The sequence below is a fragment of the Rhipicephalus sanguineus genome, chromosome 9, assembly GCF_013339695.2.
Source record: "Rhipicephalus sanguineus isolate Rsan-2018 chromosome 9, BIME_Rsan_1.4, whole genome shotgun sequence".
NCBI classification, from domain to species: domain Eukaryota; kingdom Metazoa; phylum Arthropoda; class Arachnida; order Ixodida; family Ixodidae; genus Rhipicephalus; species Rhipicephalus sanguineus.
The window spans coordinates 34,585,604-34,599,602 of record NC_051184.2 but is presented as its reverse complement, the minus strand read 5'-3'; the positions used below and the strand labels follow the sequence as shown (position 1 = coordinate 34,599,602).

The 13,999-nt window shown below is 42.2% G+C and overlaps 1 protein-coding gene across 2 annotated transcripts in view; it reads left to right on the top strand.

The window, feature by feature from the left end:
• LOC119404952 (battenin) overlaps positions 1-13,999 on the top strand; it is a 33,930-nt gene that overhangs the window by 1,753 nt on the left and 18,178 nt on the right. For both annotated transcript variants that reach the window (XM_037671679.2, XM_037671682.2), the window contains exons 2-8: positions 3,442-3,487; positions 4,188-4,275; positions 4,341-4,397; positions 5,173-5,246; positions 6,278-6,363; positions 7,705-7,777; positions 10,432-10,463. In XM_037671679.2, the coding sequence (XP_037527607.1) occupies positions 3,442-3,487; positions 4,188-4,275; positions 4,341-4,397; positions 5,173-5,246; positions 6,278-6,363; positions 7,705-7,777; positions 10,432-10,463 (456 nt within the window). The remainder of the gene's footprint in view (positions 1-3,441; positions 3,488-4,187; positions 4,276-4,340; positions 4,398-5,172; positions 5,247-6,277; positions 6,364-7,704; positions 7,778-10,431; positions 10,464-13,999) is intronic.

Below are 13,999 nucleotides of genomic sequence, written 5' to 3'. Positions count from 1 at the left end.
GGGCGCCCACGCGCGTCGACAGTCTGCATTCCAGCAGCCTACATGCAGCAATAGCATTGAAGATGATCCATTTCATTAAAAACAGACTTCTGAAGCAGGCATGCGCTTGTGTTCTTACTCTTAATGGATTTCAAAGTGAAAACAATTGATTTTACTTACTGTAAGGATGATGTCCCTAACACCAGTAAAAAGCAAGTAAATGTAGATTTCTTTTCTGCCGATATTGTCATGTAACTAACATATGATTGTATCAAATGTCTAAGAATTGTCAATCATGTTGCTAGGAATTGTCGATCACGTTGGAATCTGCCTTGTGACAAAGTTTGACTGTACAATTGAAGTGCATTTTGATGACCACGAAATGTGGTAGAAGTGGAGTGCTCAGGCCCAAGAAGTCAAGATTTCTTAGGGGCTGTGGACAAGCTCACTTGCGTATACCTGTCAGGCGCAAATATTAAAGTTTTGGAGATTTGCATTGTATTAATCGTAAGCACAACTGTGTCTTGCTTCATGCTATGTAGGGCCATTTTTTTCACGACCTTATGGCACTTCTGCAGCTTCGTGGCATTTCTTTTTTTAGTGAAATTGCATTACTGAAAATCCGGGAGGTTGGAGCTGATGGTGAAGCTTGTTGCAATACTGCTGGTTATTTGAGCAAACATTGTATTCCTTTTGAACTTGTGTGCCCTCTTCTTTGACACTGTTTTCCTTGATGCACAAAAGGCCATAGGGAACATAGATGGATTACAGTGAAATGTTATAGCAACAGCCATGTTGCAGTTAGTGTAGTAAGAATGCGAGACAGACACGACGGAAGTGTTCAGGAAACAAATGGTGTCATACAAGCTGATTTGCAACAACCTTGAGCCGTCAAGTATCAGTGTGGTAGGTTTCCGGCAGCTAATCCGGCAAACTGCCTTTAGATAGCACTCTTCAATGGCTTGAAACTTCACATACCTCCCTTGTCAGGCCAACATTCAGGCAGTTGCAAAACTGCTTGCGTCATACAAGTTAGCAGGAAGGCAGCCCACAGTTTGATGTCAAGCTGAAATGTTCGAGGTAGCAACATTGTTCATACGCAGCTGTTAAGTGAAAGCTACAAATTTTCTCAAATTATGAGACACCTTCGGTGATATCATTGTGTGATGTTGCGGACCTCTTGTGAGCAATATAAAGTTACACCGTGAGAAGTAGTGTAGGAAACAGCCAAATTCAAGAAGTGTTCATGTGAGTTCCCTATGGCGCACGGGCTGTAACATACACTTCTTGGGTTTGCAGTGTAGCAGCCAACTGATGGATGAGATGATGAACGTGTAACAGGTGTTTTGATTCAGCATGGCTGATAAGTTCTGCAGAAGTATGCAGAGTGGACAGAGTTTGATGAAAGAAAGCATTGCCATCCGTCCAGCAGTACTCGAAGACTGCGAAAAAAAGTTATTCAGAATTTTTGCAAAGAACGCTTTGTAGTAGAGCAACAGATTAATATCAGAACCAGTGTCGTTCCACAATGGTCGCTCTGCCATCTGAGCTAACCAGTAGTTTAGCAGGTCAAAGAGCAAGGCTGAATTAATTGACAAATTGAAGCACCGGTGTAGTTTTTGTGGAAAGTGAGTTCTCTGTAAAACCGCTGGGTAGATGATGTTTCTCGAATGGGAAAATTGCCCTTTGTCTGCATATGCTGTGGAAGCATAAGTTGACTGCAGATGCCTGCAGCGCAGTCATTGTGAGCATCCTGAAGCAGCCTTGAGACCAGGATGACGATGAACAATCACTGTCAGAAAGAGCCAGCCAACAAACACCTAGTGCTTCCAATAAAAGCTGCGAGAGTTCACTTACGCACTCACCCTGCTTTCGATGTATCAGTTGCGAAGATCTGTATACATCCACAAAGTTTTTCCTTCAACTGTGAAGCTTTTTTTCTGAAAATCGTGCAAGCGTTCCATTCCTAGCTGTGTGCTACCACCAGATGGACAATCATTTTCCCTTCATCTTTTGCCTTAATTTTGATATTTGCATATCCAAACTCAGAATGACAGAACTGAAAGGTGCCGGCCACATCTGGTACTATCCAAACTCAGAATGACAGAACTGAAAGGTGCCGGCAACATCTGGTACTGCGTTGACGAAGGAAGTACGTGAAATTTGAGGAGCATATTGCAGCCAAGCTGTTTGGTGTCTGCCGTTGTCTCAGAAAATAACGGATATCTAGTGTGCTCTACCTTGCATAAAAAAATTCTGGCTGAAACTCCCTTGACAAATAATTGAGGCGTGAAGTACTCTACTGGTTTGTATCTTAATAAATTAAAAAGAAGACATTATTTTGTTGTACAGCCTTTATTCATATTCCAGAGCATGTGGTTGTCGCTGTTCAGGTGTGGTGTCCCCTGAGTGCAACACCTCCCCACCTCACTTTGATGTGAGAACACTTGTGCACTACACTACAGCAGATATAGCTGCCTTAATACGTATGAAAAATACCGACTTCATTTTACAAACAAGATTTTATCATGTTCTTTTCATTTAAAAGTAATCCTTTATCCATTTCCGACTTAAGTGTAGTGCTTTGAAGCAAGTTGAAAAATGACTAGACGACCTCGAAATAAGCTGGTGTTGCTATAGAATGCTTGGTATTAGAAATCCTATTTCTTTTTTTTCTTGTGTTTGTGTGCGTGTGTTCACATGATGCCCATAGAGAGAGTTTCACACTGTGGCTTCGTTTTCGTAAAAAAAATGAAGATGACCATTATGTCTGCGATGATTAGTGCAGAGACGACGCCTAGATTTAAGCAGTTAAAGCCCCTTCGTGCAATGGATGAGCTGGTTTCATCAATAAATTTCTGGCAAAAACTGCTAGTGACGACCTAGGCTTATCGGCTGTGCTTTTTGTTCTGTTTCAATATTCATTTTCCTGCGTGGCGATGCATTTCATATTTACTAATTTTCTCCTACGGTGCTGTAAAGTTCACTTTTATGATGAATAAATTGAAATTTCCTGAATAAACACATGAAATATTGCCTGAATTGTTGTTTATAAAGAATTCTGCAGTAAACAGTAGGTTTATTGTTGATCACATTGCAGAATGATAGCATTGAACAGAAAGGATTGATATATTACTATCAATGTCCACACGAGAAATAAGATTAGGTAATGTAGAGCTGGAGGTTTGAAAACTTAGAAAAAAACATTAGGGTTGCACTGCTTCTTCCTTGTTCTCATTTAAATAAAATTCATTCACAATGTAGGTGGTGTTTTTAGCAGGAACTGCTATTGCAGCGCAAAAGCCCTTTATCACGCTGCGGAAAAATACTCTACCGAAACAAGTGCAGCGAGTGAGCGTTTGAACTACAGTGAAAGAATGGTGTCGCTGCTGGCGTTTACATTGTAGCCCCAGTAGTCAATTTCCATTGTATTTACGGTGACCCTTTCCCTTCATACCACAGATCATGGAAATAAACTGAGGCGCACACGCAATCTTGCTGGCTTTTGGTAATGTCTTTTTTTTTTATCTTCTCCGTAATAAACTTAAGAGAAGTCACGGTGTTGTTGGTGATGGCATTGCAATAATTGCACAGTAGCTCTAGGCTTGCTTGTCTAGCATGGTTGCTTGCAGGTTCCTGCTCTTTTAATAACTGCTCATGTTTGTGCAAAAATGAACACCTGGGTGAAGTGCATGTTTTGTGCAGTTAAGATTGTAGTGAGGCCTTCCCGCGTCGAATGATGTAGACGGGAACATTGGCCAGCGTCTTTTTAAAATTGAACAGCCCACACATTCGAACTGCAAAACAAGCTTTTGTCTCAGTTTGTCTTATGGTAGTGCACGGTTTGCAGGATCAGTTTTGCTGCTGCAAAAACCAATCCTGTGGGTCTGTTTTTCATCACTACTGACATGTATGTCTTGCCTGCCTACTGGTGGGTCTGACCTCTAACTAAATCCGGTACACAACTGCACAGAAAGATTTTGTAAATGCCAGCCCACTCACCGCCTCAGGTAAATTTGGCGGCAGTTGAAAGTCCTTGCGATAGAAAAACATACAAGCGAAAACTCAAGGCAGGCTCCTTGACTGATTGTAATCGATGCTCGGACCTGAAATGTAAGCTTTGCTTGCAGAGTGGGTAACTTGGTGCACAAACTAAAGCGTGCGACTTTGTGCACATCACTATGTGTGCCATGACGTCTTCGTTCCAGGTTGTTGGGACTCTGTAACAATTATGCATATGTTGTCATGCTCAGCGCTGCATTCGACATCCTCAACAAGGAAGTCGGTCCTCACAGTGTAAGAGCTCTGTGGCCATGTTTGGTGCACCGCTGACCGATTCTTTGTTGTTGGCCCCAACGCAGGTCACGGTAGATCCGCATCCCCCCAACAATACAAGATGCAATCCGACGTCCACGGGAGTAAGTCTGTTTCATTGTAACCACTATGTGGCAGCACGAGACACATATTTTTAAATGTCTGCAGTTTTATAGCTCTAGGCCAATACTAGAGAACAACCTAGTTCTAGTGTCTGCATGTGCTCCAGTACTGCTGCTCATTCAACAAAGCACACACTTGAACTTTTCCACTTTTTAGCTTCAAACAACATTCTAGGTTTTTAGATTAACACCTTTAAGCATATTTCTTTATTTGTTTCATTTGGCCTCTGGTCTCAATCAGCTTTTTAGAACATTGCAAACGAAATTGAGAATTTATAACATAAGAATTAAACCACATGTGCTTATCCTAATGAGACAAGGGTGCACAGGAAGATTGTGATTTGAAGTAATCGACAGTTGTTGAACAATGGATGTCACCTGGGCCAACATTGCGATAAGTGGACTGGTAAAAATAAATCACTTGTCGAAGCATCCACTGTTGATTGTTACATTGTGATGTAGCATTAAATTTGGAAAACGTCGTCTAGATTTAGCGGCATGCATGCTCAAATGTGTCAACAAGCGCATTTAATTGTATTTGCAGATTGGAAAATGCAGAACACGTTCAATTGTGACCTTATAATGTGTATTACCTACTCAGATTTCTTACTCACTAAATGTTAACAATGACATTATATGCATCACTGCCTTTTTCTGCCTTATGCCTGAATGTAGAAATAATACTGAGTGGAATGTGCAACATTTGTTGCATAGTTAATGGCTAAACTCTGATTCGTGCAACGTTTCACTTTTCAAGGCAATTCTACTTGCGGACATCTTGCCTGCACTTTTTATCAAGCTCACTGCTCCTTTTCTCAACATAAATACAAGGTATGATGAAGCGTGCAAGTTTGTAATATACTATTGTTTGCAACATTTTTATTAAGGAATTGTGTGCATTAATGGCACAAATGTCTTTTCTTCCATGTCACTGTTCATCCTGCAAAAGATAAAAAATATATATATATATATATATATATATATATATTATATATATATATATATAATATCTAAAGTATATGTGCCTTCATAAAAACAACTTTATTGTCGACGTTTCGATCAGAGACTGATCTTCATCAAGATCGGTCTCCAATCGCACGTCGACAATAAAGTTGTTTTTTATGAATGCGCAATACTCTTAAAATACTTATAACCTTGCGGCAACCGAAGTTACTCTTCGTCATTTAAGCCTTATATATATAGATTATATATATAATATTATAGTATATATATATATATATTATATATATATATTATATATATATATTATATATATATAATATATATATATATATAGTATAATATATATATAAAAGCTACACAGGACATCACCAAAGAGCTGTGTGACTTGGCAGAAGAGCTATCTTCTCCTGGACCAAGCAGCAGTATTCACATCAACCAGGCAGGCTGAGCTAACCATTCAAAGAGGTCAAGGCTCTCTGGATTTTATTTCTTGGATATTTACTGTTTTGTACAGCCAGGCCACACTGAGCCAAGCGGTGATTGAAGGAATGCCTGATTTTGCATCCGCATCTGCGAGTGTGGAAACAAAGACTCAAAGGTTATGGAACATTGTCACAATCTCGAAGGTGGCAATGCAGATAAAAATGTCATTTGTTTTTTGAGGGCTTGCTGGCGGCATGGTGCAATTCCTCACACTTAGGCTTATTACGTGACGCCTTGCATGTTTAAAGTTGACGGCAGGCTTTTATCTATTGCAGTGTGAACAAAGAACTTGCGCGGATTCCAAAACGTAATCGGCTTTTGACCTTGATTGCACTTACTCACTGGGTGCCATGATTAGACAGAATCATTATTAGACAAATCTCGACTTTTCTGCTTTTCATCTTTTTCTCTGGCAGTGTTCAAGTCACAGCGGTTGTCCTGCTTTCCTGCTCAAGTTTTTTAATGACCTCTTTTACAATAGCCAAATGGATGTCCTTCCTTGGTAAGCTAATCTTTACTGGTCAGCATGGATTAGCTGTTTATATTTCTTTTCAGTGTGAGTAGTGTTTCTAATGCTATCTGTGTGTGTCATGTATTTAATTACGTGTCACTATTTCTTAATAATTTTGCATGCACACTTTAGCCTTTTATTCGGCTTATTCTTATAGGCTATCATGATCACTCGCTGCTGTAGCTTAGCAGCTATGGTGCTGTACTGCTGAGCATAAGGTTGCAGGTTCAGTGTCACGCCACAACAAGCACATTTTGATAAGTGCAAAATGCGAAAACGCTTGTGTGCACGTTAAAGAATCCCGGCTGGTCAAAATTAACCCAAAGTCTCCAACTACGGCATGCCTCATAATCATAACGTGGTTTTGGCATGTTGAACTGCAGAGCTTAATTTAATTTAAGAAGTCATGACCAGACATAACATAAATTCATGTGGTAATCGTTGCTAGTGATGCTTTGCTTTGCAAGTATACTTTTCTGCTGAGTCAGCTGTCACAGGTATGTGTAGTGATTGGGATCAGAAATGTAGCATCACATTTTCATTAACCATTGTTGCCCTTTCTTTTTTTAAGATATCTCTCTATATGTAAGTTATCATTTTTGTAGCATCTAAGATTGCTTGATTGGAACAACTCTATTGAGGTCCTGTGGGACGTGCTCTAGCTTGCAGCGGGCAGCTTAATCCTGTGAAAAATACATCACTGCAGGACATCTATGCATCTTCTCTAATGGTTATGGGGTGCACATTTATAGTCGCCTATATATTCCTTTACAATGGAGCTGCTGCTGTTAAAGTTGAGCTTATTCCGTAAGCAGCGATGTTCACAGCATAGCCAAGTCGAGAGAGGGGGCAAGTGTATTGCGAGCGGAAAAGCATAGAATAAGCCTGGTATAGCAAGGTTGAGGGAAACGGTGAGTGTTAGGGAGGAGGAAAGGGTGAGAGTTATGGCGAGGGAGAGTGATAAGGTGTTGGTGAGGGAAAGGGTGAGGGTAAATCATACTAAACCAATGGAGTGTAAAGTCAAGGAATGGGTGAGGTGAGGGACATGAGGAACATTGCATAGCTTTGGTCCTGCTTTGCTTAACCATGCTCTTCTTCGCCTAGCCTTGCACAACTTTGCTGAGGCTTCCCCTCAGCTTCGCTGATCACTGGTGCTTGCAATAGCAAAGCCACGTCTAATTTTTTTTATAAACTGTCATTAGATTGTTTGCATCTATTTCACTTGTGTATAGAGCTGGGACCCTCTCTGACAGGTGTTTTGGGTTCTTTTTATCTCTGCACTAGATCTTTTATCTGTTGTCTGATAACTGAAAACTGAAACATCTACCGCAGGTGTTGTCTGCGCCGCCCTTGGGAGTGGTCTAGGCGAGATAACCTTCCTAGCCTACTCTTCTCACTTTGACACGTAAGTTTCCTTTTTTACCAGAACTTCCAATGGGATGACCCAATGTTATCATCACTAGTGCCTAATCTTTAAGTCCGTTGCAGGATAAAAGTAACTCCCACTAGTAACTCCTACTGCTGTAGTTGCATTAGCTGAGCTTAAAGGTGTAGTGGCCACTGCGGTGTGGTTTGCTTCACTGCTACGAAATGGTGCTGTGAGCAAGGGGGAAGGTAGCAGGGTTGTGCGTAGGTCTGGCTGGTTGCTAGCCAGACAACAGCTGCACTCCGTTTTTTCAGGCGATATGTCTACTGTGTCGCCAATAAACATGCCTGGCGTATCAAAGACCGGTGATGAACTGGACTGTCGATGATTAGTATCAATCCAGTTCGCTGCAGCGGTGGCGAGAAATGCGAAAATTAGCCCGAGCGTCAGCTTCTCCACAATGCACGGTTGCTAGCGGCGTTTGGAAAACATACACACAAGTCTGCTACCTAAAGGTGGCATATGCAGCAACTCTAGGGGGCAGCACCTTACGACAAATACTATATATTTCATGGGCAGACATCAATGTAAAGGCTTTTTGTTGTTGCTACGGGGATTGTCACTCACGGGATCATTCAGTCCCCTCAATATGGTGTGAGAAGTGCCTGCCAGTTTTCTAACTTCATCTCTCAGTTGGATGCTTCGTCGTCCTCAGCAGCAGTTTCCTTGGCATTTGTTCTGTTACTCTGACTCTGACACCCCCTGTACTTTCCTTGGCATTATTGTCTGTTAGTTCTCATTAATATTGTGTCTAACAAAGATAAACGAGCCCTTGAAAAATCATCTGACTAACCATGACACATCAGTTTGACTTAATGCATGAGCTGCCCAATTGAACTTCTTCATCTTCGGTTGGTGTTTGATTGTGTGTTTGTTAGTGTTGTCAAGCTCACTAAAGTACAGAAAGAATGGAGCCACATTCTGTGGCTGTATCCAGGTTTAAAAGCCAGAAGAAAGAAAGTGAAATGCTGGAATACAAACCGACCGGGGCACAGACTACTGGCAATTACTTATGGATAGCGAGTTCCACAGGCCACTTATGCTGTTAATTCACAAAGAAAGACTGCACACATTTACTCAGTTGTCACCTGGTGTGTATGCCAAATGAGGTAATCAGAAAAAAAAAAAATTGGCATGGCTTGCACTGGAGGCGCAATGCTAAAGAGACAGCAGAGCTGATGGGCACCTAAGTAGTCCTGGCTGTTGCTGTTTTGCCAAGTTTTGCAAATTTTCTCTTTCTTTTTTCCCCTATGTCTTTCTTTCTCACTCTTCTCTCTGTTCTTTTGTGTGAACGAAGTAAGGGAAATTTGAAGGGCTCGTTTTTCTTTACTAGACGCAACATTAATTAGAACTAACAGACGATGAAAGCCAAGGAAAGTATAGGGGATATTATTTTTGTAGTAACTATGACGTAAATGTGAAGAAAGTAAAGCGGATGAAAATATAACTTGCCGCTGGCAGGGACCGAACCTGCGACCTTCGAATAACGTACGCGTCCGATGCTCTACCAACTGAGCTACAGCGGCGGTCATTATTACAAAATAATATCCCCTATACTTTCCTTGGCTTTCTTGTCTGTTAGTTCTAATTAGTTTTTTTGTGTATGTCTTTTTTGTCTCTGTTAATTTCTACTTCTTTCTTTCTCTTTCTCGGTCTTTCTATATTTCTTTCTCTATATTTCCTTTCTTTCTTTCTATCTCTTTCTCTCCCCTCCTTCTTTCCCTCCCCCTCTCCCCCACTTCCCTTTCCCGCCCCCTTGTTATGCTATACTATACAAGGCCTGCTTTGCTCTGCTCGCGTGCCTGGATAGCCGAGTGGTTAGGACGCTCGGCTTCAGATCGTGAGTACGCAGGTTAGAATCTCACCTCGCAAAGAAATTTTTTTACCCTAGAACTTCTCTATTTTTATTTCTCTTTCTTTCTATCTCTCTTTCTCTCTCTCTGTACTCGTCTTGCCCATCAGAGTTATTCCATTCCGCGTCAGAAAAGCGGCATACGTGTTCTGGGAGCAAAGCAGAACATGAAGAAGAGGACAAAGAGAGCGCGTTCCAGTTCATGATGATAATAGTTATTTGTCCAGATCAGACAGATTACACTGGGCATAAACAGCCTCGCTTTTCAAAGAAGGGGTGTAGCTCACTACATCGAACATTATTGTGAAAGGATCCCAGCAAAGCACCGTATGGGGCATAAGCATCAACAGGCAGCATGTGAACAGCATATAGCAGTATTCAAAACAAGTTGTCAAAACAGAGCGAAAATAAAACAATCTCTAAAAAAAAGGAAGAATGCGAAAGTAAAACAACTAAATGTACAGTCAAGTGCCTTTACATTGAGCACGTCTCTAATGAAGAGGCTTGTATAATGAAGCGATTTCTTACGTCCCACTACGTTATGAGTGCTACAGTGCATGACTATTACAGCAAAATAAACGGGGTCATTTTGTTGTAATAGTCATGTTTGACTGTGTAATATATCATCTGTCTGCATTTGTTGTCCAATTAGTTTTGATACGCAATGCTTCATACGTCTCAGCATTAAGTACAGGTTTCATTTTGCATCCTAATTTTTATGCTCCAATCAGCAAGAACAGAAGCACAGCAGTTTACTCACATACACTCCTCTCTCTTACAGAGACGTGATATCAACGTGGTCATCAGGCACAGGTATGTTACTCCTTTTGATATCGTGTAGAACTATGTTAACTACGTTCTGTTTTTTATTCTTTCCTTTAAACTACTGCTTTCTACACATTGTTGTGCTGCAACCTACCAAACAAATCAAATCGAGTATAGTGTTTATCTGTCACAATGCCTGTGTTTTAGCACTCAGGTAGCATTTTCAGTCTTGGTGAGTGAACAGTAAGGCAAAAAAAACAAAAAAAAAACACCAGGCCTGCGCGGAAAGCGCATCACAGTCACAGCGAAAGCTGGAAGAGCGGTATTTCTAAAGCCGGTTGTAAACTCTCTTGAGGCTACTAATACAAGTGCACTAGCAAGGTACCCGCTACGTTATAAATTATAATTTTTGTGAAGTTGGGAAACACCCACTATTCCATTATTACTCAGAGGAGCGAGGTACCGGCTATACATCTGTAAGGCATTATGTGCACTTTCTTGATACAACGGCTGATGACGGTGAAGAATTATGGCTGAGCCCTTTGTAATGGGTTGGAACCTTAAACTACCTACTAGTTACGTAATTTGCATTGTGTGACACCCGGTCGCTATCTCACTCTCCCACCACGCTATATTACATACGTTAACATGATAAAGAGAGAGAGAGAGAGAGAGGGAAAGAACTTTATTGAGACCCTGTGGAAGTGGATCATAGGGGCCTTATGGACTTCCTTGGCAACCAATACAAGTGCACTTGCGAGGAACCCACTACACTATAAATCATCATAATTTTTGTGAAGTAGGGAAGCAGCCACTATGCCATTTTTTGTCATTCTGCGGAGAAACGTGCTACCCGCTAAACACCTGTAAGGCATTATGTGCACTTTGTTGATGCTGTGCCTGATGACGATGAAGAATTATGGCAGAGTCCTTTGTATGGGTTGGAACCTTTAAACTACCTACTAGTTACGTAATTTGCATTGTGTGACACCCGGTCGCTATCTCAACTCTCCCACCACGCTATATTACATACGTTAACATGATAAAGAGAGAGAGAGGAGAGAGGGGAAAGAACTTTATTGAGACCCTGTGGAAGTGGATCATAGGGGCCTTATGGACTTCCTTGGCAACCAATACAAGTGCACTTCCGAGGAACCCACTACACTATAAATCATCATAATTTTTGTGAAGTAGGGAAGCAGCCACTATGCCATTTTTTGTCATTCTGCTGAGAAACGTGCTACCCGCTAAACACCTGTAAGGCATTATGTGCACTTTGTTGATGCTGTGCCTGATGACGATGAAGAATTATGGCTGAGCCCTTTGTAATGGGTTGGAACCTTTAAACTACCTACTAGTTACGTAATTTGCATTGTGTGACACCCGGTCGCTATCTCACTCTCCCACCACGCTATATTACATACGTTAACATGATAAAGAGAGAGAGAGAGAGGGAGGGAAAGAACTTTATTGAGACCCTGTGGAAGTGGATCATAGGGGCCTTATGGACTTCCTTGGCAACCAATACAAGTGCACTTGCGAGGAACCCACTACACTATAAATCATCATAATTTTTGTGAAGTAGGGAAGCAGCCACTATGCCATTTTTTGTCATTCTGCGGAGAAACGTGCTACCCGCTAAACACCTGTAAGGCATTATGTGCACTTTGTTGATGCTGTGCCTGATGACGATGAAGAATTATGGCAGAGTCCTTTGTAATGGGTTGGAATCATTCAACAACCCACTCGCGCAATTCGCATTGTGTGACGCCTGTCCGCAGAATTCGCGTCGTGTGACGTCTGTTTGTTATTTTACCGTTCTGCCATGCTGTATTACCACGCTATATTATTGGTCATCTCGGGTTCATCAGAACTTTGCACCGGATTCAGGAGCGCTTTTACTGGCCCAGAATGAAAGACACAGTCAAGCACTATGTCGCAAGTTTCAAACAATGTCAGCGTTACGAGTGCCCTTCGACTTCTCCGCCGGGTCTTCTCCAACCACTGACACCGCCTCGTCTCCCATTTGAACAAGTGGAAATCGATCTTTTGGGCCCATTTCCACGATCATCTAACGACAATCGATGGGTGATAGTATGTGTTGACCACCTGACCTCCTACGCCGAAACGGCGGCCACACCATCTTCAACAGCTGCGTGCGTTGCAATGTTTTTGCTTCAATTTATTATTCTTCGGCATGGTCCTCCCCGTGTCATCATTAGTGACCGTGGTCATCAGTTCATTGCAGACGCTGCAGAAGAACTCTCTCGTCTAGGCAATTCGCAGTTCTGCCATGGACTTGTAGAGCATACGAACAGAACACTAACATGCTGGCCATGGATGTATTGTCCGACCTCAAAGACTGGGATGACGTTCTCCTCTTCATCACTTATGCGTAAAATACTGCAAAGCATGAGATGACTGATTGCAGTCCTTTTTATCTCCTTTACGCACGTCCACCACTAAGCACGTCCACCACTAAGCTGCATCGACACGATACTACTGTTTGACTTTCATAGCGAGTACTCTGTCGCCAAGGCGCTGTGTCTTGCTGAAGAAGCCCAGCGTATTGTTCATCTTCGTACTGTGGCATCGCAGCACCGATGAAAAGAATGCTATGACAGCTGACATCAGTCTGTTTCGTACAGCAAAGGAGACTTTGTGTGGCTGTGGACCCCACAATGTAAGCGTGGCTTATGTGAAAAGTTATTACCCCAGTACACGGACCCATTCGTCATCGTTGATTGCTTGAGCGATTTGACCAGCGCCTCCTCTATTTTTCTGTGCCTGGGCGAAGGAGCGGAGCGCAATGGGAGCTGGCCATCGGCGTTAGTGCTGCTTTTAGCTGCTAGGCGCCACCACTGTAGTAGACTCGCCGTCGCATCGTCGCTCACGGAAACAAATGCCGTGGCTGCATTTGAAGCTGCTATATGGTTCAGGTTTCGGCTACAGTCGCGCTGTTTAAAGTATAATGAAAACTAGTAAACGGGAATCATGAAGTGCTTGTCGTTCTGGGTGCCCAGCCCATTTCAAAGGCATGTGTCATTCGTGGCTATTTGATCGAGATGCTAGCGCGTCGTCTGCTAGGCGTATACCAGAGAGTGCATGCCAGTAATGCGCAGTGTCACCAGTTACGTTCGCTTGAGTGATAGTCAGTTTTTGACTGTCTGAAAGCAGATTTTTGAAAGCAGCATTTGCCAGGAGCTAATACTGAAAGCTAGGATGCTTAAAGTTCCCCGATGCGTCTACCGCCTGCTGGTGTAGCACACTATACGCAAGCCTGGAGTTCATGTGCTAAATAGCACGAAATGTCACTAGACTGCTTCCAGGGATATACGTGATCACCCGTTCTCTTCCTAAAGCTTTTTAAAATTACATTTGTTGCCACCGAGAGCAAGTAACAGTTGGTGCCAGAAAATGAAGAACTATGCCAAGTGATTACATCATTTCAGAGCTTAAACCAGTTAAATTGTGGTGGTACAAAAAACAAACAAAATTCAGCTGCGTATGCCGCGCGCTTCCTGCAACGCTGGCCGATGTGTGTGAACAGACGCTGTTGTTCAAGTGTAAAGTTGTAGTGCCGA